At 43.2% G+C, this 22937-nt stretch overlaps 1 protein-coding gene across 2 annotated transcripts in view; it reads right to left on the reverse strand.

Annotated features, from left to right (window-relative positions):
- The window catches only part of TXK (TXK tyrosine kinase), an 84217-nt gene that overhangs the window by 44909 nt on the left and 16371 nt on the right, over positions 1-22937 (reverse strand). Inside the window, exons 2-5 of one of the 2 annotated variants that reach the window (XM_027775893.1) lie at positions 22374-22428; positions 20048-20150; positions 18502-18704; positions 17676-17741 (exon numbers count right to left, since the gene is read on the reverse strand). In XM_027775893.1, the coding sequence (XP_027631694.1) occupies positions 17676-17741; positions 18502-18704; positions 20048-20150; positions 22374-22428 (427 nt within the window). Of the gene's footprint in view, positions 1-17675; positions 17742-18501; positions 18705-20047; positions 20151-22373; positions 22476-22937 lie in introns of both variants that reach the window. The other variant, XM_014591927.2, reaches the window with a different exon arrangement.

Consider the following 22937-nt stretch of genomic DNA (forward strand, 5'->3'; position numbering starts at 1 on the left):
AAAAGTGTATATTCATTAACAGAAAAAAAAAAAACCCTCTTCCATTTTCTTCATATTTAAAGAATTATTTACTTAATTATATTTATTATTATCTTTAATTTTGTTATAGGGCATGTAGCTCCTAGAGAGAGAGAAAGAAAAAGACAGAGAGAAAGTGAGACAGCAAGCCACCAGGTCTAGGACTCAAACCACAGTGGATCATGTGGGAGTCCAGTGACTTAACCACCACACCACCTGCTGGCCCCCGTTTCCTTCATTTTTAAGAACTTAACTGCAGAACTAATTTAAAAATAGAACTTTTTTTTTTTTAAATTCAGATTAATAAGGTGCTATTGGGTTGTCAGAAGTCATGATGTATTTTTTCTGTTTTTCTATGCAAAAATGCATCATGACTTTTCAGACAACCCAATATTATGGGTAATAAGTTTAATACAATCTTAATTTCAAGTCTATATCTTGCTTACCCTGTCATATTTAAATTCAATTTTCTGGCACACACTTCGGATATAATTGAGAACCTCCTGTAAATTCCCATGAAAGGTATGTGGTTGAAAAGCCATCTTCTACAAAGACTGTATGCCCTTCGACCAGCACTCTTAAACCCATCTGTTTCATTTTTTCCTCTCAGGAATTTCCCGTCTGTGGGCTCTAACACTGTGTGCTGTTCCCTTTCAAACTGAAGCACATTCCTCAATAACTTGCCTGACCTTCCTCGGTGCGTTTCCTCCTCGCAGAGCCAGGGACACTGGAGTACGTGAAGAACCATCTGTGGTCCTGTCCCACACACCCTCTCCTGCGGTGTCTCTCCTCAGAGCCCCCTCGCTCTCTAAGTTTGGCTACACTGGGATTCCTTCCTTCCTCAAATCCAGCCCTTTCCCTGCCTCTGATCACACTGTTTCCTCTCCATGAATCATGTGATTAAATGACTTCAGGATGTCAGAAACATGCACAGTAAACATAACCAAATGACAACCTAAGTTAAACATATACTTCGAGGTGGCAATACCTAGTCGGTAAGCCAATGTACAGGAAAGAAAGAGGAAACAGGTAGAACCGAAGAAAGACAAAATTTTAAGAATGTCCAGCTGGAGGCATGGTGGATAAGACGGCTGGGTCCCATAAGGCTAACTGTGCAGTTCAAGTCCCAGACCCCACAGCTTAAAAACTAGACCAGGCGCATGTGCATGTGTGCCCAAAATTATGACAGGAGGAAGAAAAGAGAAGGGATTGTAGTTGAACCATCCCCCGATGGGGGGTGCTTTCTTGCTGTCTCTCTCTCTCTCTTTGGAGAAATAAATAAATAAACTTTAAAAGAAGGCCAGTGCTATGAAACTGTAAGTGAACTTTAGGGAAAATGACCTCCAGAGACTATGGGGAGGTCACTGCTGCTGCTGAGGTGGTACAGCTGCCCAACACTAGTGGGAACAAGAGCAACTGCAATGCTAAACATGAGCGTCATCAGCTTTTCTAAACTGAGCGTTAACGTGGGAGGAAACTACTTTCAAATGAGGCCGAGACCTCTTATACAAAGAAGAAATTCTTTCACAATAAATAAGGGGGAGCTAAAGACTCAGGGAACCACATTAAAGGTCCCTCACTCACTGCACTGTGCAATTTGGATGGTAAAAGGAAATGATGATTATAACTCACTCAAATAAGTTGAATCTGTGAAAAGCCAAGACTGTATAATTATACTCGAAAAAGGGAAGCATGGCTAGCAGGGGGTGTGATCGTTAAAGCACTGGACTCCCATTATGGTCAACCACAGTTTGAATCCTGGACCTGGTAGCTTGAAACTCACACTGGGTGCATGAACCTGTGTGCCCAAAATGCCTAGAAGAGGAATCAGGAGCCGTCTATATCTGAGTTCTGAGCAGTCCCATTCAGGGATTTCGACCACCGAAGACCCTCTGCCCAGACTTCATCCTCCTGCTCCCCAGATCTAGCCAGGAGCCAGGTTAGAACACTCTACTTATTCTCTCTATCTCTTTACATCTCTCTGTATGTATTTTTAATTCTTTTAGTACTACAACTTAGTCCTCTGCTGCTTTTTTGTCTTTCTAATTCTTATCTTTCTCTCTGCCCCCACAGGATAAGCCAATCAGCACCCATCTATCGAGTTCTGAGTGGCCGCATTCAGGGATTTCATTTTTTGACCAAAAAAAAAATTCTTCTCTTTTTCTTATAGTTTTTGTCCTGTTTTGTTTTGTTCTTCTCTCTTCTTTGTTTTTTTTTCCTACTCCTTTTACTTTTCTTTTTACCTTTCTCACTTTTCTGTTCAGCCTCCACACACTGATTTTCTAGACAAGTCTAGGTACTGAAATATCTGAATATTTGTAGGATCAGACTAATCCTCAATTTTCATTGAATCAGCTGTGCAAAGGGAGGAAAACAGTACTCTTTACAGACTGCAGGTCACCTCCTTCTGCAATCCTCTGATTGTGTTCAGATTTAACTCTAAAAAAATAGGAAAAAAACATATAATCCATCAGATGACCGGAAACCACTGCAGAGGCACAAGAAATATGAGAAACCAAGAAAATATCTTTCCTCTAATGGAAAAGAATAACTCCTTTTCCTCCACAAAGAATGCAAGAGAATTCATGGAAATGTCGGATAAAGAATTTAAAGTATTCATAGTGACAAAGCTAACAGAGATGCAAGAGAATAGGGACAATGAACTCCAGAAGATGCAGGAGAATAGAGACACCAAGTTCCAGGAGATGAAGAAGTTCTTACACGATCTGAAAGAGGAGCTACACATCATAAAAAGAATCAAACAGAATTGTTAGAGATGAAGGCTGCAATACAGGAAATCAAAACTTCCGTTGAAAATATCAAAAGCAGATTAGATCATGCAGAAGATTGAGTCTCAGATTTAGAAGATAGAACCTCTGACCTAGAAAAATTTACCAAGAAGACTGAGAAAATAACCCCCCCAAAATGAAAATAACATATGAGTATTACTAGATACCATTAAATGCCCAAACATATGGATTATCGGCATCCCAGAAGGTGAAGAAACTAATAAAGGCATTGATAATCTATTCCATGAAGTCCTGGAAGAAAACTTTCCAAACCTAGAGAGGCACTTAAATATCCAGACTTAAGAAATACAAAAGACCCACCTAGAATCAACCCAAGATCTTGCCCAAATGCATATAATAGCCAGATCGACCAAAACCACAGACAGAGACAAGATTCTAAAATTGGCAAGAAACATCAAGTTACTTTCAATGGAAATCTCATAAGGCTAACGTCAGTCTTCTCATCTGAAACACTGCAAGGAAAGAATGGGAAAATATCGCAAAGTGTTAAGCGAAAAACAATTTCAACCAAGAATACTATACCCAGCAAGATTATCTTCCATATGAAAAAAAAAAAGATATTCTCAGATAATTAAAACCTGAAAGAATTTACCAACACCAGACCAACTCTCCAGGAAGTGCTGAAGGGAGTGCTCTACCAGGAAAACTGAAGTCGGACACACAGAAATAAGAGTACAAGAAACAACCAAGAGAAGGGCCAGCCTAAAGGGAGGGACAAGTCTGGAGTTGAATGTCAACTTCCAGAGTTTAAATGGAAAGATCAGACCACAGGAACACTGCAAATTCAATACAAGAGAGATTAATTACGTGAGTCTAAACTAGTGAAATAGAAATTTTTACTTTAGACTAAAACATCACTGATTTTCTTTGATGCTTTTATTACCATACTTATGGATTTTTGTCTTCTCTTGAACTACTGATATGTGTATCTACCTATTTGAACTGAATCCTGATCTTTTTCCTGGCTTTAAGTTTTAAGTAAATTTCTCTTAATTTTTCATTTTGATCTAGTAAGATTAAAACTTTTTTTGAAATTAAAAATGCATTAAAAATATGTATTAATACCTATTTAATGACAGCAGTAAGCTATATAGCCCCAGCGAGGTGCTACTTTATAGTATGTTCACTTTATGCACTGAGGTTTATGCCTAAAGTCAGACATGCATTCAGAAAGGTGTATATATCAGCTGTGCTGGCTACTGAAAGTCTTTACATTAATTAAGTGAATAATTTACATAATTTAGTGAATCAATAAAATGTGAAAAAAGAGGCATGGAAAACAACTGTAGATACCAGAGACCATGTGGGAGAAGGGGGGGAATTGGCAGAGGGTGAGAGGCAGAGAATCAGGGTGGGGGAGCAAAATATATTAGAAACAAGAAATAGAAAATTAATTGTTGACGATAACATGTATGGTAATATCCTTGACGGAGCCAATATACAATGTACACTGGATGGAAAATCTCATTTTGTACACTGTATTGATGTACAGTGAAATACCGTAAATACAAATAAATAATTAATTAATCCAAAAAAGAAAAAAAAAATTCCTAGAGGAGAATGAAGGAGAAGGGATTGCAATTTGACCATCTCCCCAGGGCGTGTCTCTCACTATCTCTCTCTAGTGAACTTACTTGCCTTTTGGCAAAAGCCTAATAAAAAAAGAAAAATTTAACATAACTTGTATTTTTTTTAAATAATTATCTCATTTGACTTCATTTATTTATTTATTTTAATTTGACCAGAGAGGGACAGAGTGAGAAAGAGAGAGGGAAAATGAGAAAGTAAGCTGCTAGGTCCAGGACTCGAACCACAAGTAGGCCATGTGAGAGTCTAGCACCCTTAACCTCCATTTCACCTCTGGCCCCAACTTGTATTTTTTAAGTAACACTTTTCACCTGCTATTATGTTTGTGTTCATTTTGTTGCTTTGTATTAATTTATTACAATGAAAAATGAAATAAGTAAAATTTAAATATTGATTTAAATATATTGGGTCCTCAGAGAAGTCATGATGCATTTCTGCCATAGAAGAACATAGAAAAGCATATCATGATTTTTCAATGACCGAATAGATTTTTTTTTTTTTTTTGGATTTTCACTGTAGGGTGCGCGCACTCGCCAGACAGACAGAGAGAGATATAGAGACAGAAAGCAAGAAATCAGCCCCCAGGGGGGATGGTCACGCCACAATCCCTTCTCCTCCATTCTCCTCTCGGGATCTTGGGCACGCATGCACACGCGTCCGGCGTGAGTTTTAAGCCACCGGGTCCAGGACACGAACCGCGGTTGACTACATGGGAGTCCAGCGACATAGCCATTATGCTAAGTGCTGGTTCCCTAAAAATAATTATTTTATTTAACTTTATTTATTATTATTATTATTTTCCAGTTTCATCAGAGAGAGAGAAAGTGAGAAAACAAGCCACCAGGTCCAGGACTTGAACCACCGTCAGCCATGTGGGAGTCCAGCACCTTTAACCACCATGCCACCTGCTGGTCAATGACCGAATAGATTTTTAAAAATCCAACTGTAGGTGGATATTATAGAACGATCTCGAGTAGTAACCAACGAGCCACACAGAAATGTTGGGTCATCGGAAAAGTCATGACATATTTTACATGTTTTTCTAGGAAAAATGCATTATGGCTTTCCCAATCATACAATTTATGGCAAATTGAAGATTCTTTAAGTAATGCAACATTGGAGTTTTTTTGGAGAGATGTTTTTGCTAGCGGGCATGTGTGCTTGCCAGAGAGACAAAGAGACAGAAAGCAAGAAATCACCCCTTCAGGGGGGATGGCCATGCCGCAATCCCTTCTCCTCCACCACTCGGGATTTTGGACATGCACGCACACACAGCTGTTGTGAGTTTCAAGCTGCTAGGTCCAGGACTTGAACCACGGTCAACTATGTGGGAGTCCAGCAACATAACCACTATGCCATCTGCTGGTCCCAATAATGCAAAGTTCTATCAGGCAGGAAAGAGATTGGATGCATACAAACTGGGGGAGGCTGGGAGACTGTATTTCAGAATTTCATCTATTTAAATCAGATGATAAAAGTTAGACAAGTTCTTTTTAAAAAAAATAGGTAAGGCTGTAACCGTACACCTAGACAACACTGATTACAACTAGTTCCAAATGTGGTGGACATAAGAGTTGGGACAGCTCCTGCTGACATTGTCTTAATCCAGTGTGTTCAGTTATGGTTGAGTAGAAACAACCTAAATACACGAGGGGATTTTAAAAAGTTGAGGTAAAGCACAATTGAAGTACAAGTTTACTTTGGTGCAAAAATAATGTGAAATTAATGCGTCATTTTTCATAATACACATTTCCTATCAATCTTCCAAAGACTGTGCATGTAAACCTCAGGCCCCAATCTTAGACTTCAGTTCAGTAGCAGCATCAGGCCAGTCCCACAGCCTCATGGTCAAGGAAGCCTGGTCTCACATGGCCAACTTGTTCAAGCTCTGGCCCCAGCTGCCTGGAAAACACTGCAGGGCATGTGTGCATGTGTGCCCCAGATCTCAGCAGGACGGGGAAATGCAGATGTTGCAGCGTGGCCATGTCCCATTGGGGGGTGTGTGTTTGTGTGCTTTCTCTCTCTCTCTCTCTTTGTCTCTATCTGTCTCTCTGTTGAGTACACATGCCCTCTTGGCAATTAAAAATTATGTAAGTAACAGCACCACAGTCTGGAAGTTTGACCTAGAAACCCCATCAGATCTGACAAAGTCAGTCTGCACCCACAGCAAGTGCCTTTCTAACCCTGAGATTAAGGATTCAGTGTAGTGACATTGAGATCAGCCAAACTCATGCTTCCATACAGTGCAGAATAATCAGCATTTGACACTGAAAAACACTGAAAATATCTACAATTTCAAGCAAATTTGGAATATTCAAGTTCTGCCTCTGACTTTTTTTTTCTTTCAAGTTTTTGCCATAGGGACCATGTGATCACCTGTGAGAGACAGAGTGAGAGAGAAAGGGGGGATGGCCACGCCACAATCCCTTCCCCTCCATTCTCCTCCTGCAGTTTTGAGCACACATGTGCACACCTGCCCAGTGTGATTTTCAAGCCCCTAAGTCCAGGACTCAAACCACAGTTGGCTATGTGGGAGTCTAGCATCTTAACAACCATGCCACCTACTGGCCTGTTGCTTCTGATTATAAATGCATAATTGCATACTTTTTTTAAGTTGAAGGAAATTTAACTAATTTTTAAAATATGTGTGCAGTTATGAGAACTTGATTTCCTACATTTAAAGTTTAACATAATAATCTAATAGATTTCCAGGACCTTTTAAAGACCTACACAGGACTTATTAAAATTGTAAATTTGCCCTATCAGGCATGTGAAGTACTTAAAAAGAAAATTGAATTTATTTCGTTCATTAATGCAAATAAAATGTTTCTGGAAATTTAATTCACTGAGCTTATAAATGGGACTCATTGTTGAAGGACATTTAGTATACTGAGTTCGAATAAAGGTGGGTGTTCTTACTCATTTAGCCTTATAAATGCTATATCAAGATTTATAAGCTGAATTTGAGGGCTTACTGAAATTAGGGTTTTACGTTTGTAATGCTGTCAACTTAGATGTGTACTTAAAGTCAAAGTAGCCATGAATCTCGCTTCCCATGAAGGTCCCTCAAACCCAGAGGAGCCCAGAGGGAGACAGTATTCCTTCCCCGTCACCCCCTGACTGCCTCCTTCCACCCTCTGGACCCCAAGTCACTTCCTCCAAAGAGCTCCTCAGCTCGCTCTGCCATGGTTTTCTCCCATAGTCCTATACTCTTTCTCTCTCTCCCTCTACCCCTTTATTTTCTCCTTATTCTCTCTGCACAGATAAAAACGAGACCAATAGAGCACGAGACAAAGGTGAGCACTTTCCGCTGGGACAGGCCAGGCCACGATCCCTCCCCAGCCCTCCGGCCCAGGTCCAGGGCATGAGTGCACACACAGGCTCAGCATGGTTCAGACAGACCAGGCCAGGGCTTCGACCCATGGTCCCCATGTGGTTTCCAGCTCCTGCCAAGCAGCGTGTCACTGCTGCACCTCAGAGCCAGCTCCTGGCCACAGCTGTTCCCATAGGACATGATGATTAAGAATTAGACATTTACAGGCCAGCAGATGGCATAGTGGTTATGCTGCTGGACTCCCACAGGGCTGACCATGGTTCCAGTCCTGGACCCAGTGGCTTGAAAATCACACCGGGTGTGTGTGCGTACACTTGTGTCCAAAATCCTGAGAGGAGAATGGAGGAGAAAGGATTGTGGTGTGGCCATACCCTCTGAGGGGTGATTTCTCTTTTTCCCTCTCACTGTCTCTGTTTTTTTCTCTCTCTCACCCACAAGTACACATGGTCTAAAGTAAAAACCTCTTTAAAAAAAAAAAAGAATTATAGGGACCAGCAGTTAGTATAATGACTATGTTGCTGGACTCCCATGTAGTCGACCACAGTTCGCATCCCAGACCCAGTGACTTAAAACTCACGCCGGGCACGTGTGCATGCATGCCCAAGATCTGAGAGAAGAATGGAGGAAAAGGGATTGCGGCTTGACCATCCCCCGGGGAGGGGTGATTTCTCGCTTTCTGTGTCTCTCTCTGTCTGGCGAGCGCACGCGCCCTATGGCAAAAACCTCTCCAAAAAAAAAAGAATTATATATTGACTTGAAAATCAAGGGTTGTGTAATGTGTGTGTCCCGTGCAGTGCAAGCTCCCTAAACACAGGGCCGTCCTGTGCGCAGTGTTGGCGCTGTAGTGCCCAGGGTAACCGATGTCCAGCGTGAGCTCGGTGCACAGTGAGTGTACCCCAGCGAACGCCGCAATCGGGTGGGCTGAAGTAGCTCAGGGGTGTTCTCCCCTGGCTTACTGGGCAAGGCAGGCGCGGCAGCAATGTCTCTCCTGTTGGCGTCACAGGTCGTGGAAATGATCGCCCCACGAATGTACTGAATGGGGCCGGCAGGGGGCGTGGTGGTGAAGGCGCTAGACTCCCACATGGCCGAACACGGTTTGAGTTTCAAACCTGGCGGCTTGCTCTCTCACTTTCTGTCTCTCATTCTCTTTCTCCCCCCTTCTCTCATCAAATTTAAAAATAATGATAATAAATAGATAACTATTTTAAAAAAGAGAATGTACCGAGTGTTCACAATGCACCATATGAGACAGGCATTACCGCCCCCCGCTCTTCAGGGCCCTCGGAGGTTTAGCGACATCGGCTGATTGCCCGGAGCCTGGCACGGGTCAGGCTGTGGCTGGGATTTGGAGCAGGTGCTCCCATTTCTAAGTGCGCGCTTCGCTCCATCAGCAGAGAGCGGCAGCATGAGCACCACCATTGGCTCCTGCCTGATGAGCCAGGATAATCACGACGCCTGTACCCTAATTACATGCTTTTGTTTGTTTGTTGAATACGAGGAAGGCTGGTCACATAGCACAGCAGTTAATGTACACAGAGGAAGCAGGGTCCCTGCGGCCGACCAGGGCTCCAGTCCTGGGCCCCACTGCGCAGGATCCGGACAGAATATGGACTTGGAGGAGGAAGGCCTGCGGGGGTCCAGGCCCTGTTGGGGGTCCTCTGCTCTGTCTCTCTCCTTCTCGGACATGTAGACACACACCTTCTGGCATAAAGAAAACAATAAACAGCGATCAAATTCAAAGTGGTTTTCCCAAACTTAGAGTCACTAAAAGGGATGTTTTACAGACACTTATTTCAAGACCCAAAGAAATGAAATGGCATTTCTGACCTTTGAGTAGTTTAATTCAATGACCCAAATCTACAGAATAAACAGTTTCAGCCAGTCTGAGCCTCGTGACTAAAGCAGGAAGCCATGAGCAAATTAATCCCCAGACGGGAGGAGGAGGAGCTGCTGCTTATTGACCTATGGAAAAGTCATGATGCATTTTAGAAAAACAGAAAAAATACATCATGATATATCATGACTTTTCTGACAACTCAATATTTTTATCTTTTTAGTTTGCTATAGGGTGCATGTACTTGCTGGAGAGAGACAGACAGACACACACACACACACACACACACAGAGAGAGAGAGAGAGAGAGAGAGAGAGAGAAAGAGAGAGATAGTTAGAAAGAACACCCTGGGGTGAGGTCCATATCACAATGCCTTTTTTCCTTCCATTCTTCTTTTGGGATATTCAGCACATATGCACATAGCCCAGTGTGCTTTTAAAATGGCCAGGTTTGAGACCCCATTGTGCAGTCAGCCATGTGGGATCCAGTTGCCTTAACCACCACTAACAAATGACTCCTTTCTTAATCATTCTTAACTTATCGTCTGTGCCTTTTCTTGTGGGCACACCAATATTAGGTCATCAAGAAAGTCATGACATGTTTTTCTGTTCAAAAATGCATCATGATTTTCTCAAGGACCCAGTAGTTTTAGTGGTGTATATTTTTAGGTTGCTCAATAATATGAAGATTATGATGACTGTTAATCTTAACATTATAGAGAAAACATGTCAATGTTACATATGATAATGAATAGCAAGGTCCTGATCTTTATGTTTAGAAAAACATTAGTTGTCTTTTCTTTCTTACTGTATCGAGAAACTTAGGGCTTAAATTTAACCTATTAATTTGGTACTCTGAAAGATAATCTGTATGTTAAAAGGAGAAAGATGAGCTTTTTTTTTTTTTTAGGTCTAATACATTGGTACGGCGAAGGTAAACCACAGAATTTTCTAGAATGAGGTTGTCGTACCATTGCAATAAATAGAACTCCTGGGGACAGCAAGATGCCACTAAATTCTCATATTTGGAAAAATATAAACTTTTCTACTAGGCCTTTAGGTAGGTATCAAATTACTTGGTACTGTTCCCTGTGGTGTTTTGTCATTGCTTCTGCAATCTCTCAATGAAATGGTCAACAAAGAAAATTCTATCAAGAGACACATATGATCATGGTACAATTGTGTGAGTTTTTAATATGTTTTAGATAAGGTTGTTCTCTACTTTAAAGTATACTGTAAGGTGAATGTCAAAATAAATTAAAATTCTGATCCCATCAAGCATGTGGATATAATACACTTCTTCCCCCTCTTGTGACAATAAAGGAACATTTACTGACTGAAAATTGCTCTCCATTGTTCTGTCTGACCTTTTGAAGGCTCTGCTGTAATAATATGTTAAATTACAAAAACTGTGATCCTAAGTAAAAATTATGGATTTTTGCATGGATTCATCTGAACTGTAATTGATTGTCTAACATGGAAACCATGCTATGTGAATTATTTGGCGCAGTGCTAATATTGGCTAATTTAGAATGTAATTATAGTCAGCACGGATCCTTTCAACTGCACTCATGAACTTAGCCACAGTGGGAAAGCATATAGAGCTCCCCACAGTGCAGAAATCACTCAGTCCCTTAGAAGATATATAGTCCAAGTTTTTAATTATATTCTGCTGGAGTTCTTCTTAATTTTATCTTACTAAAAAGGAATGGATTTTAATACAACAGAGGTGATGCTTACATTGTAAAGGAAGCACATTAAACAGAATTTATAATACCTCCTGCCAAGATGAGTATTAACATTTAAAATGAGAAAAAGCCTATTTTTTACATTCAAAATTCGATCAATCCAAATGATAGCCAGAATAAAAATTAAATACCATCTTGATAGGATAAGCTTATCACATTTCAGATATATACAAAACTCACCTACTTATAAAGACTTTGTAGTCTTCAGAAGAATTTATCTCCTGGAGTCCTAGGTAAATGAGATGCCAACTTCCTGCCCCAAGTCATGGAAAGAGAGGTTTGTTAGTCTCTCCTGTCATCCCTAACCAGCCAGTATTGACATTTTCTTTTTAAATACAGTGGCAGGGAAAGAAAAAGATCTGATATTGTAGTGATATGTTATACCTAGATAATTATGTTTAGATTCAGAAACATATATGATGGGGTCTTCAAACAGTTCATGGAAAGTGTGTAGTATAACAATGCTATATATAGATTTTTTAAAAAATCTCTACACCAAGATAAACTTGTATTTATTGCCATTTTCCATAAATTTTTTGAAGACCTCACATTTAAAAAAAAATTTCCTGGCACATGAGTTGTATTAATGCTAAAACTGACTTACTAACAAAAAAAAATGCAAATTGCTCTTTACTCAAGTACAATTGGGTTTTTATATGAAAAGACTTTACTTTTTAGTAGGAAAACAGCACGAATACAGTTACAGTTACTTCAAGAGTGTATGTTGGGAAAGATAATATTTACTGATTTTTAACATCACTCTGGAAGACTGTTGGAGTAGAGGTATGTTGGTGCTGTCAAGTTCTTGTATAGATGCTGCTGCTGATTACAAGTCTGTGGATGAGGGAGAGTGGTTGCTTGAAAGTCATGGGGTTGAGGTTTAATTTTCAAGGATTCTGGTATGATTTTTACCTCATACACTAGAATAGTAAATGTACTTATTTTTATTTATTTTTTTTTAAATTTTAGCGTTTATAAGAACACTTGGATGACTTACTAATATTTGCATGATTGGGTCTTTTCCCCAGAATTTCTAACTCAGTTAGTCTGGGGTAGAGTCTGAGAAATTGTTTTTTCTAAAATATAGCCAGTTGATGCTACAGCATTTGTGCCAAGGATCTTACAGTGGGAACCACTTCTTTAGAGCCACTGGGTAGGTCAAATGCCTGACACCTGCCTCACTGTGTTAAGACCAGGAGGAGAAAATCTTTCCTTTGAAAAGAGAACTATTTTTAGCATCTGTGATCTATTGGTCAATAACCATGGCTATAGAAAGATCACCCAAACAAGCATGTAGTGTATTTTCTTATCTACAATCTATGAGCATAACTGTGTCTATACTCACCCTCATATATCTGTGGATGATAAATGTTGCAGCATTTATCCAAGGCTCCTGAGCTCATATCTTTTAGCTCACTTAGAAAACGTTTGCTGAAATTACTTTATTGGTTTCTGTATTGTCTGTCTCTCTCTCTACACAATAATTTTAATTAGCATTTGAGCACGCCCTCTTTTCTCTTATCTTGAGAGTGAGGTCAGTAAGATGATGGTATAGGAATTTACTACCATTTGCCTCCTGAAGAAGAAGCATTGATTTTGGCAACTACTCATGACTGAAAATACATTTGTGGGAGTTTAAGCCAGTGGGAAAGTTTCAGCTCATCCTTAGAGCAAAACACACAATAGATGAAGAGAGTAAGAAGAACAGTTTCACTTTACCCACATCACCTCTTTCTCAGGGTGGCATAGCTCAAGGCCTAACCTGGCACTGGGATTTCACTCATCGGAGGGAGGTGAGAGCAGAATGAATGAGTGCATAACTAGGTTCTTTTCTTCTTTTCTCACCCAGATTATTGAGATGATCAGCACAGCTGATGGTTAGGATAGGAAGGGAGCAGAAAAGAGGGGCCATGAACCCTACTAATCACTTAGCATACTTTACCAGGAAGTAGGCTCATGAGTTTCTTGAAGCACCTTACCTGCAGAAACCTTTTTAACTGGTGCATGGGCAACCTAAATGTTCTGCACGCCTCAAAGTTCCACTGTAGTTGTCTCCCTCAGTCATTCCTGTGAATGGAGGTGCAGGTGGACAACTTGACACTACTTCGTTAAGGGAAAGCACACAGCTTGAGCATTACAGGACAGAACCCTAGAGAAAACAAACAGGAAGCTTTCTGCACATGGTCTGACCTTGTGAGACTGAGAAAGCATATAGTCTTAAGAATACCTCTATAAAGAGAAAAAAGTCCTGTGGAATAAATACACCATAGAAAAGGTCTATTGGGAACCAGCAATTAGCGTAATGGCTATGTCACTGGACTCCCATGTAGTCGACTGCGGTTCACGTCCTGGACCCGGTGACTTAAACTCACGCCGGGAGTGTGTGCGTGTGTGCCCAAGATCCCAAGAGGAGAATGGAGGAGAAGGGATTGCGGCGTGACCATCTCCTCTGGGGACTGATTTCTTGCTTTCTGTCTCTCTCTGTCTGGCAAGCGCATGTGCCCTATAGCGAAAACTTCTCAAAAAAAAAATAAATAAATAAAGGTCTATTAAGTCTGAGAGAGGCTAAGAATCCCAACATGAGCTAACTAGAGAAAATGTTAAAATGAGAGGAGATGACTGCTTTTTCAAAAGCAAAGACAGCACCACAGAACCTCCATAAACAAGAAGAAATAAGGAAATATGATACTACCAAGAGAACACAGTAATATTTTAGTAAGTAACTGAAAAAAATAGAGATCTAGGAGTTAACTGAGAAAGAATTCAAAATAATTGTTTTAAAGAAGCTCAATGAAGTAAAAGAGAACATACATAAATGAATCAATGAAAACAGAAAAACAATACATGAACAAAATGAGAAGTTGTATGAAGAAATAGGAATAATAAGAAAGAACCAAACAAAGTCTGGAGCTGAAGAATACAAGGAACAAAATGAAACATGCAATAGAGAGCCTCAACAGAAGATTCAATCAAGTGAGAAAAGAATCTTTGAACTCAAAGAGGTCATTTGAAATTTCTAGTCGTAGGAGGCAGAAGAAAAATAATAAAAAGGAATGAAAAACATCTATAAAATTACGGTACTCCATCAAAGGAGTTAACAATTACATCACAGGCAACTCGAAAGATAAAAGAAGGGAAAGAATATTTATTTAAAAATGAATGGGTGAAACTTCCCAAATCTGGAGAGAGATATGGACATCCAGTGGCATAGTGGTTAAGGCATTGGACTCCCATGTGACTGATCGTGTTTTGAGTTCCAAGGTCTGGGGCATGAAAGTCATGCTGGCACATATGTATGTGTGCTCAAAATCCCAAGAGGAGAATGGAAGAGAAGAGATTATGGCATGGTCATTACTCCTGGGGGCGGGGAGGGGTGATTTCTCGCTTTCTGTGTCTCTCTCTGTCTGGCGAGCGCACGCGCCCTATGGCAAAAACCTCTCCAAAAAAAAAAGAATTATATATTGACTTGAAAATCAAGGGTTGTGTAATGTGTGTGTCCCGTGCAGTGCAAGCTCCCTAAACACAGGGCCGTCCTGTGCGCAGTGTTGGCGCTGTAGTGCCCAGGGTAACCGATGTCCAGCGTGAGCTCGGTGCACAGGGAGTGTACCCCAGCGAACGCCGCAATCGGGTGGGCTGAAGTAGCTCAGGGGTGTTCTCCCCTGGCTTACTGGGCAAGGCAGGCGCGGCAGCAATGTCTCTCCTGTTGGCGTCACAGGTCGTGGAAATGATCGCCCCACGAATGTACTGAATGGGGCCGGCAGGGGGCGTGGTGGTGAAGGCGCTAGACTCCCACATGGCCGAACACGGTTTGAGTTTCAAACCTGGCGGCTTGCTCTCTCACTTTCTGTCTCTCATTCTCTTTCTCCCCCCTTCTCTCATCAAATTTAAAAATAATGATAATAAATAGATAACTATTTTAAAAAAGAGAATGTACCGAGTGTTCACAATGCACCATATGAGACAGGCATTACCGCCCCCCGCTCTTCAGGGCCCTCGGAGGTTTAGCGACATCGGCTGATTGCCCGGAGCCTGGCACGGGTCAGGCTGTGGCTGGGATTTGGAGCAGGTGCTCCCATTTCTAAGTGCGCGCTTCGCTCCATCAGCAGAGAGCGGCAGCATGAGCACCCCAATTGGCTCCTGCCTGATGAGCCAGGATAATCACGACGCCTGTACCCTAATTACATGCTTTTGTTTGTTTGTTGAATACGAGGAAGGCTGGTCACATAGCACAGCAGTTAATGTACACAGAGGAAGCAGGGTCCCTGCGGCCGACCAGGGCTCCAGTCCTGGGCCCCACTGCGCAGGATCCGGACAGAATATGGACTTGGAGGAGGAAGGCCTGCGGGGGTCCAGGCCCTGTTGGGGGTCCTCTGCTCTGTCTCTCTCCTTCTCGGACATGTAGACACACACCTTCTGGCATAAAGAAAACAATAAACAGCGATCAAATTCAAAGTGGTTTTCCCAAACTTAGAGTCACTAAAAGGGATGTTTTACAGACACTTATTTCAAGACCCAAAGAAATGAAATGGCATTTCTGACCTTTGAGTAGTTTAATTCAATGACCCAAATCTACAGAATAAACAGTTTCAGCCAGTCTGAGCCTCGTGACTAAAGCAGGAAGCCATGAGCAAATTAATCCCCAGACGGGAGGAGGAGGAGCTGCTGCAAGGGTCTGACCTACAGGCCCGGGGAACTTCCCTGTGTCTCTCCTGGAATCGCCTGGAAAATCTGACCTGGAGTAATGACATGGAACCGGTCCTATTTTCTAATATTTCTTAGCAGGAAATATCCTCTGACCTGACCTTCCAAAAGACATGTTTTCACAGGTCAGCTTCGGCTAGGGATAGCAGCAAGACCCCCGTGGGGCAGACGTTGGGAGACTTCTCTTTTCTCAGGAGGGCGGGCAGCTACCTGTGGGCTTCATTTTCCTGGAAAACCTCAGGGCAGAGCTAAATGGTCCAGGCCAATAGAGGCCACGGCAGCCCGAGCAAAAGCAGGGCGGAGGAGGAGAGGTCTTGTGATGGAGCGAGGCAGAGTGAGGAGAGAGCAGGTACAGCTCATGGAGAGGTCTGGTAAGGTCACGCAGACACGTCCTATGCGGCCCTCATCCACGCTCCTGTCCACAGAGCCTGCCTCGCTCACCAGTGCCTGGAAACGGGGCTTGTTCAGGGAGGGATGTCCTGAGTCTGCCCTTCAAGTGGGCTTAGATTAGAAGCAAGGCCCACCAGGCCAGGGTCTCATTCATTCTGTTTGCTGCCTGGTTCTCAGACGACCTGTCTTAATGCTTCATATCATCACCTCCTGCCACCTGCTGGGAGCATCGGCTGACTGCAAAATTAGTCCTAAAGAGAAGAGGCACATGCACAAACCGAAAAAATGTTCATTTTCATTTAATTTATTATTATTTTTATTTGCTATTGGTACATGCATGAGAGAGAGCGAGAAAGTGAGCTGCCAGGTCTGAGACTTGAACTGCATTTGGCCATGTGGGAGTCCAGCGCTTTAGTCACAGTGCCCACCTGCTGGACCCTCCAACTGAAATTTTAAAATCAGGAAAAACACAGGACTAGCCCCAGCTCTGGCACGCTCTACCTATAAATTAACCTATCTGTCTTAGTTTCTCACCTACATCATAAAGGGCTGACAAGGTGAAGGCTAAGGTCTCGTCCATCTTCCGAATTTGTAATGGTAACAGAAATAGATATAAGGCAGGATTCTTGTGAGCGTGCCAGAAGTTCTTCCAGACTATAGCATTAACCTGGTACTTCTCTTCAGGTACTTCTGAAATATCAAAACATGCTCCAAAGTACATTTGTCTACATGGTAGGTCCAACTGGCCACTCAGTGAAAGTTGAATGTCATATTTTTTTAAAATAATTATTCTATCTTATAGTTAATTAATTTATTTATTTTAATTTGACCAGAGAGGGACAGAGCGAGAGAGAGAGAGGGAAAGTGAGAAAGCAAGCTGCCAGGTCTGGGACTCGAACCACAATCATGGAGTCCAGTGCCTCTAACCACCACACCACCTGCCGGCCCCTTGAATATCATTTTTAAAAGTCGATTTTCTTTTTAGGACAGATAGTAAAACAAGTGTCAGATGAGTATATAGTTTTACTCTGTAGTTATGACAAAAAAAAAAAAAAAGACATGCAAAACAAAACAACATTTAAGAAAAAGAAGTTTCTAAATCCGCCACGATAAAGATCAAAGGTCTGTCGCCAAAACTGACAAATGCGTTGTTTTCCTTTCCTCTCGCAGATAAATGGTACCTGTACTTACAAGCTGCCACGCTGTCCCCATATTCACAGGTTAGCCATAGGGCATGTTTGGGAGGAAACTTACTCATATATTTCTAAGTTGGTTACTTTGTTCTCAGTCACGTAGTTGCTTGGGATTAAGCCTTCGTTTCTATAACAGAAGATAAAGCAAAAATGAGAGTGCTTGGCACATTTGCGGCATTATTGGGGCAGCCATCTTTTTAGAGCCTCAAGGAGTAGGAAGAGATCAAAATCATTTTACTGATTAAACTGTTAAAAGAGGAAAAAGTTGATTTCATTTCCAACTCAACAAAAATCTCTGCACAAACAATATGAAGACCCTGACTTTACGTGTGAGTAGCTTAAGAAGTTTCATGACCCCCCAAACCTCTTCAAGACAAGCAGGGGCACTCGGATGGTAATGTGATTGCTGGCCCCAGAAATTCGTGATTTACATGTTCACAATTTTGATACTTAGAGACTCAACATCTCGGCAGCTATCAGAAATCAATGCCGGCATTCTCTCCCGGGGAGCCCAGTGGTCCTCAGCCTTCCCCTTGACCCTACTCCCAAACTAACATGACAAAAAAATATAAAAGAGAAAAGATACTGCTGCTGTTTTTGCTTAACAAGGAAAAAAAGGCGTTATCCAAGCACGTACGAATCAGGATAAGGGCATACACTGTGGGTCACTATTCTGATTGTGCAAGGACACGCCATCACCAGGGGCCACGTCAGGGTGGCAGGCCTGCTTCCGGGCCTCTGCTGCTCCCCTACATCCGTCGGGGTGGGGAGGAAGCAGAGGAGAGAACCCTGAACCCAGGGAATGGGGGCCGCTGGGATGTCTTCTTTGTTTCCACTTCTTTAGAGACTAATGGAGGACGCAGGGGCGAGGGCCGCACGTGGCTTACCCCAGCCGGTCCCTGGCCTTCCACCAGTGCGGGTCACACTTCTCCAGGATCAGGTACTCCTCCGCTCTCTTCAACGCCAGGTTGCAGGGCTCTCTGGGCAGGAAATCATAAAGCGCCTTGACCAGGATCTTCTCTTCGGCCACCTCAGAGGGCGGGAGGGGCGGCAGAGGCTTGCGTTTGGAAGGCTGCAGGCCCCGGTTGGACTGCAAAAACCAGAGTGAGATGCCGTCTCAGCCACGTCCGCGCTGTGAGACAGGCAGGATGTAGCACGTGGGCCCGCACTGCATCCTGCCCTGAGCCACACCGAGGCAGGAGCCAGGGTGTGACCAATGCCGAGGACGACTACTGCCAGGCAGCTGGGCAGCGGGGGGCCCGGCGCTCCACTCACCGGTCACACAGCTTTGTGCTCCCAGTTCCCTTGCCAGCATTACGTTGGGCTTTTTCATGTCCTCATTCTTTTTTTTTAATAATAGATTTTTGCATTTCAAGCTGCTGGGTCCAGGACTCGAACTTTGGTCAGCCACGTGAGAGTCCAGTGCTTAACCACTACACCTGCAGGCCCCATGTCCCAATTCTTAAACATGATTTACTCTTAACAGTCTTCACGTTGTTTTCAAGTTTTTCTTTCTTGGAGGAAGAAAAACTGCCCTTCCCTTTCACGTGCTGTGAGCTGTGTTCATATCTAACCTCCCAGGAACACCTTTTCTCCAAACACTACTCCAAACATTCATCTTGGCATCAGAATAGCAGGAGTGGGGGTCAGCAGCTGGCATGGTGGTTAAGGTGCTAAACTCCCACATGGCCAACCGAGCAGTTCAAGTCCTGGACCCAGTGGTTTGAAAATCATGCTGGGCATGTGTGTGTGTTTGTGTGTGTGTGTGTGTGTGCGCACGCATGCCCAAAATCTCAGCAAGAGAAGTGAGCACGCAGGCCCAAAATCTCAGCAAGAGAAGTGATTGTGGCATGACCATCCCCCCGGGAAGTGATTTTTCATTTTTTCTCACTCTGTCTCTCTCTGGCAAGCGTATATATCTAACAGCAAAAGCTTAAAAAGAAAAGAGAAAAGAAAAAGCAAAAATGGCAGTAGCCAGATACATTTTTTTCTTGTTCACTGTCCATTTTCAAATTCTACCTTTTACTATAGCAAAGTAGGGTATTTTTTGTTTCAGTTTTTTTTTTTTTGGAGAGGTTTTTCTATAAGGAGCATGCAGTCTCCAGAAAGACAGAGAGAGACAGAGAGATAGAAAGCGAGAAATCACCCTCCAGGGGGATGGCCACACCGCAATCCCTTCTCCTCCATTCTCCTCTCAGGATCTTGGGCACGCACGTACACGCGCCCGGCGTGAGTTTAAGCCGCAGGGTCCGGGACTCAAACCGCGGTCGACTACGTGGGAGTCCAGTGACATAGCCATTATGCTAACTGCTGGTCCCTCAGTTTTTTTCTTTCACTTTCTTCTGGAACATTCACTCACCCTTTCTCAAGCACGACATGACACCACCCGAGCAGACCACCTCCACACCTCTGCCCCCAGCACGGTGTACTCACCTGCTTCTTCCTCGAGTGCTCGCTGAACCACGGCCTGGTGGGCTGAGGGTACTTCTCCGGAAGGCCTTCATCTTCGCTCAGGCTTATCCGCGTCCTCACTTGTCTGACGTTGAAAAGCAATCATATTACAGATGGTTATTTGGATGCCTGGGATCAATAAATCTACTAGATCATCACAAAACTGGTAGAAAGGACCAAGAATCTCTCCAAGTGGTTTTTGGTTCTTTGTTTTGTTATTTAGTTTAGAATGTTGTAGCCTGGTTAGTGAGTAAGAAGAGGCCATCCAAATGTTAGGAGTCTTTTAATAAGCCGGCAGTTGCGGGAGGACTCAGGTCTTTCTAAGACCCCGCAGCCCAGAGTGAAAGGAGGGGTGTTTATAAAGGCAAAAATCGCAGTCGTTTTCGAGTTGACGGGATTACAATGGAAAATGGGGAGCGGCGGGAGGGAAGGGAGCAGGTTTATGTGACAGCAGTGCAGAAGCCAGCTCGAGCAGGGTGACCACTTGTAAGGGCACTTTATAGACTTTGTTTGACGGTCTCCGCGTCTCCAGGCAGGGGTCAGGTGCCTGGTGATGATGTTATTAAGGAACATCTGAGAGGAAGAGGGTTGGGCTGGTTAGTAAAGGCAGGGAGACTGATCCTGCTGTTCTCCGGGGAGAGGGAGGACGCCAGTACTGCGTCGAGTTCAGAGATGGAAGCCTCCTGCCCATTCCCCACTCGTTTTATGGAAATGAATCAAATCATTGATCCAAACACGGACAGTGGCTGGTATTTTTACAAGAGTTTGTTTTTGTTTATTTTTGTTTGTTTGTTTGTTTTGCATTTCGGGGGTGCAGGGAGTTTTTGTATTTGTATATGAGGGTCTAGCTGTTTAGGCTTTTAAGGAGCGTCATACCCTGGTGTCCCCAACACGATGGGTTACAGCTAAGTAAGGGCAGAAGTCATTATTAGTCGTAAGATAAGTATATTTTTTGGTTGGTGAGGGCAAAAGTAAAATTTATTTCATGTAAGTTTCTAATTTCAATTATTGTTTAAACAAGCCCAACTTTTTTTTTTTTTAATTGTTGGAAAGGTGGGGTTGTTTTAAGTAAACTACAGAGAGTTATTGAGAAAGAAATGGGTTTCTGGGATGAATTTGGGTTATTTAGCTTTTTTAAAAAAAATTGTTTCAGATTTGTTTATGACCAGTCAGGTTTTTGGTTTTGTTCTTGTTTTTATTTTGTTTTTTTTTTGTTTTGTTTTTGTTTTTTTTTCAGAAATTGGGTAATAAGGAAGAGCTTTGGCTTCAAGAAAGTGGGTTATTTCGCTTTTTTAAAAAAAATTCGTTTCAGATTTGTTTATGACCAATCAGGTTTTTGGTTTTATTCTTGTTTTTATTTTGTTCGGTTTTTGTCTTTTGTTTTTTTGTTTTACAGAAATTGGGTAATAAGGAGGAGCTTCTGCTTCAAGAAAGTTTCCTGACCCCCTCTCCCTGGGGAAATTACTACCCTCCAAAGATAAGTGATCTTATCTGAGACGTAGGGGTGTTAGGAGCATGGGGAGTTGTTCTGAAACAAAGCTGAGGAAACAGGGCGGGTGGCCAGGACGGTGTCTGGTGCTTATGCGGGGATAAAATTGCAGTCACAATAATGACATTACTCTGTGTCTGGCACAGTGCTAACCATTCTATAAGCATGTCCTCGCGTGGTGGGGTCTGCTGTTATAAAAAGACGTGTCACGGGTAGAGGTAGAGAGCGTGGGTTCGAAGCCCTGCTCTGCCATTTCACGCGTGGCCTTGGCAGAGCCATGGACTGTCCTTGACCCTCATGTTCTCGTCTATGAAATGGAGAGGGTTGAAAGCCACTCAGATGGTTTCGAGCCACGTGGCCAACAACACAGGCCTCTTAGCAAAGTGCCCGGGACTCAGAACATTTCCATTAAGTGTTCGCTCTTAGCGCGAACACAGTCCCTCGGATGCAATTCTTAGCGAGCATGCACTGGGCGCCAAGGTGTAAGATACACTGACAATGTGGGGGAGAAACTCAGACAACTAAGCTAGGAGTCTTGGCCTTATGGGGCAAAAAGTAGAGATGATCACAGACCTACAAACGACGTGCAGGAATCGACCACGAGGCCGAGAAGCAAGCCACACTCGGGGAGACGGGGAAGGCGCGGTTCGTGAAGGAGGTCGGAAAGGAGGCCGAGGACCTGCCGTCTGACCCAGACCTTCACATGAAGACGCGTTCCGCAGGGAGAGCATGGGAGGAGGTTCCCAGACAGGCAGGGCAGTGGGCACCAAGAAACATGGCGACTGGGCAAGCCTGAGAGAACGTCAGAAGCAGACTTACCGCTTCTGCACGGAGCAGCAGCAGCAGCAGCAGAAGACCGACTGGATGGTGTTATCTGAAAAGCAGATCATTCTCGGCTGTCACAAAGCGTGCGTCCATGACCTGGAGTAGAGGAGGCCGGGCGATGTTCCTAAAGGAATCCGCCGAGGGCAGGCCTGACGTGTGTCACTAGCCTGTGAAGGGCTGACCGTGTCCTCCTCCGCTAGCAAGGGCGGAAAACTGTCTCTAGAGCAGAAAAGGAGTTCCTGGCACCTTGGCTAATGTGGTTTCCCTTCTCAGGCTGCTTTCGGCTGGTCTGGTTACGCACTTCCTCACCCTGCGAGGGATGGCTGACCAGTGCATTCCACGCTACCTTTGTCACGGCTGCTGTTAGCTGACGAGTGTGCAAGAGAGCAGGTTCCAAAACCCGTGTCCTCCTAGGAAATCTGGCAGCAGGGTTTTGAATCGGGCCCAACAAGAATAAAAGAGCGCTCTTGATTTTTTTTTTTCTTTTTTTTTAGAGGTTTTTGCTATAGGGCGCTTGTGCTTACCAGAGAGACAGAGAGACAGAAAGCGAGAAATCAC

The sequence above is a fragment of the Tupaia chinensis genome, unplaced genomic scaffold, assembly GCF_000334495.1.
Source record: "Tupaia chinensis unplaced genomic scaffold, TupChi_1.0 Scaffold000054_1, whole genome shotgun sequence".
Taxonomy (NCBI): Eukaryota; Metazoa; Chordata; class Mammalia; order Scandentia; family Tupaiidae; genus Tupaia; species Tupaia belangeri.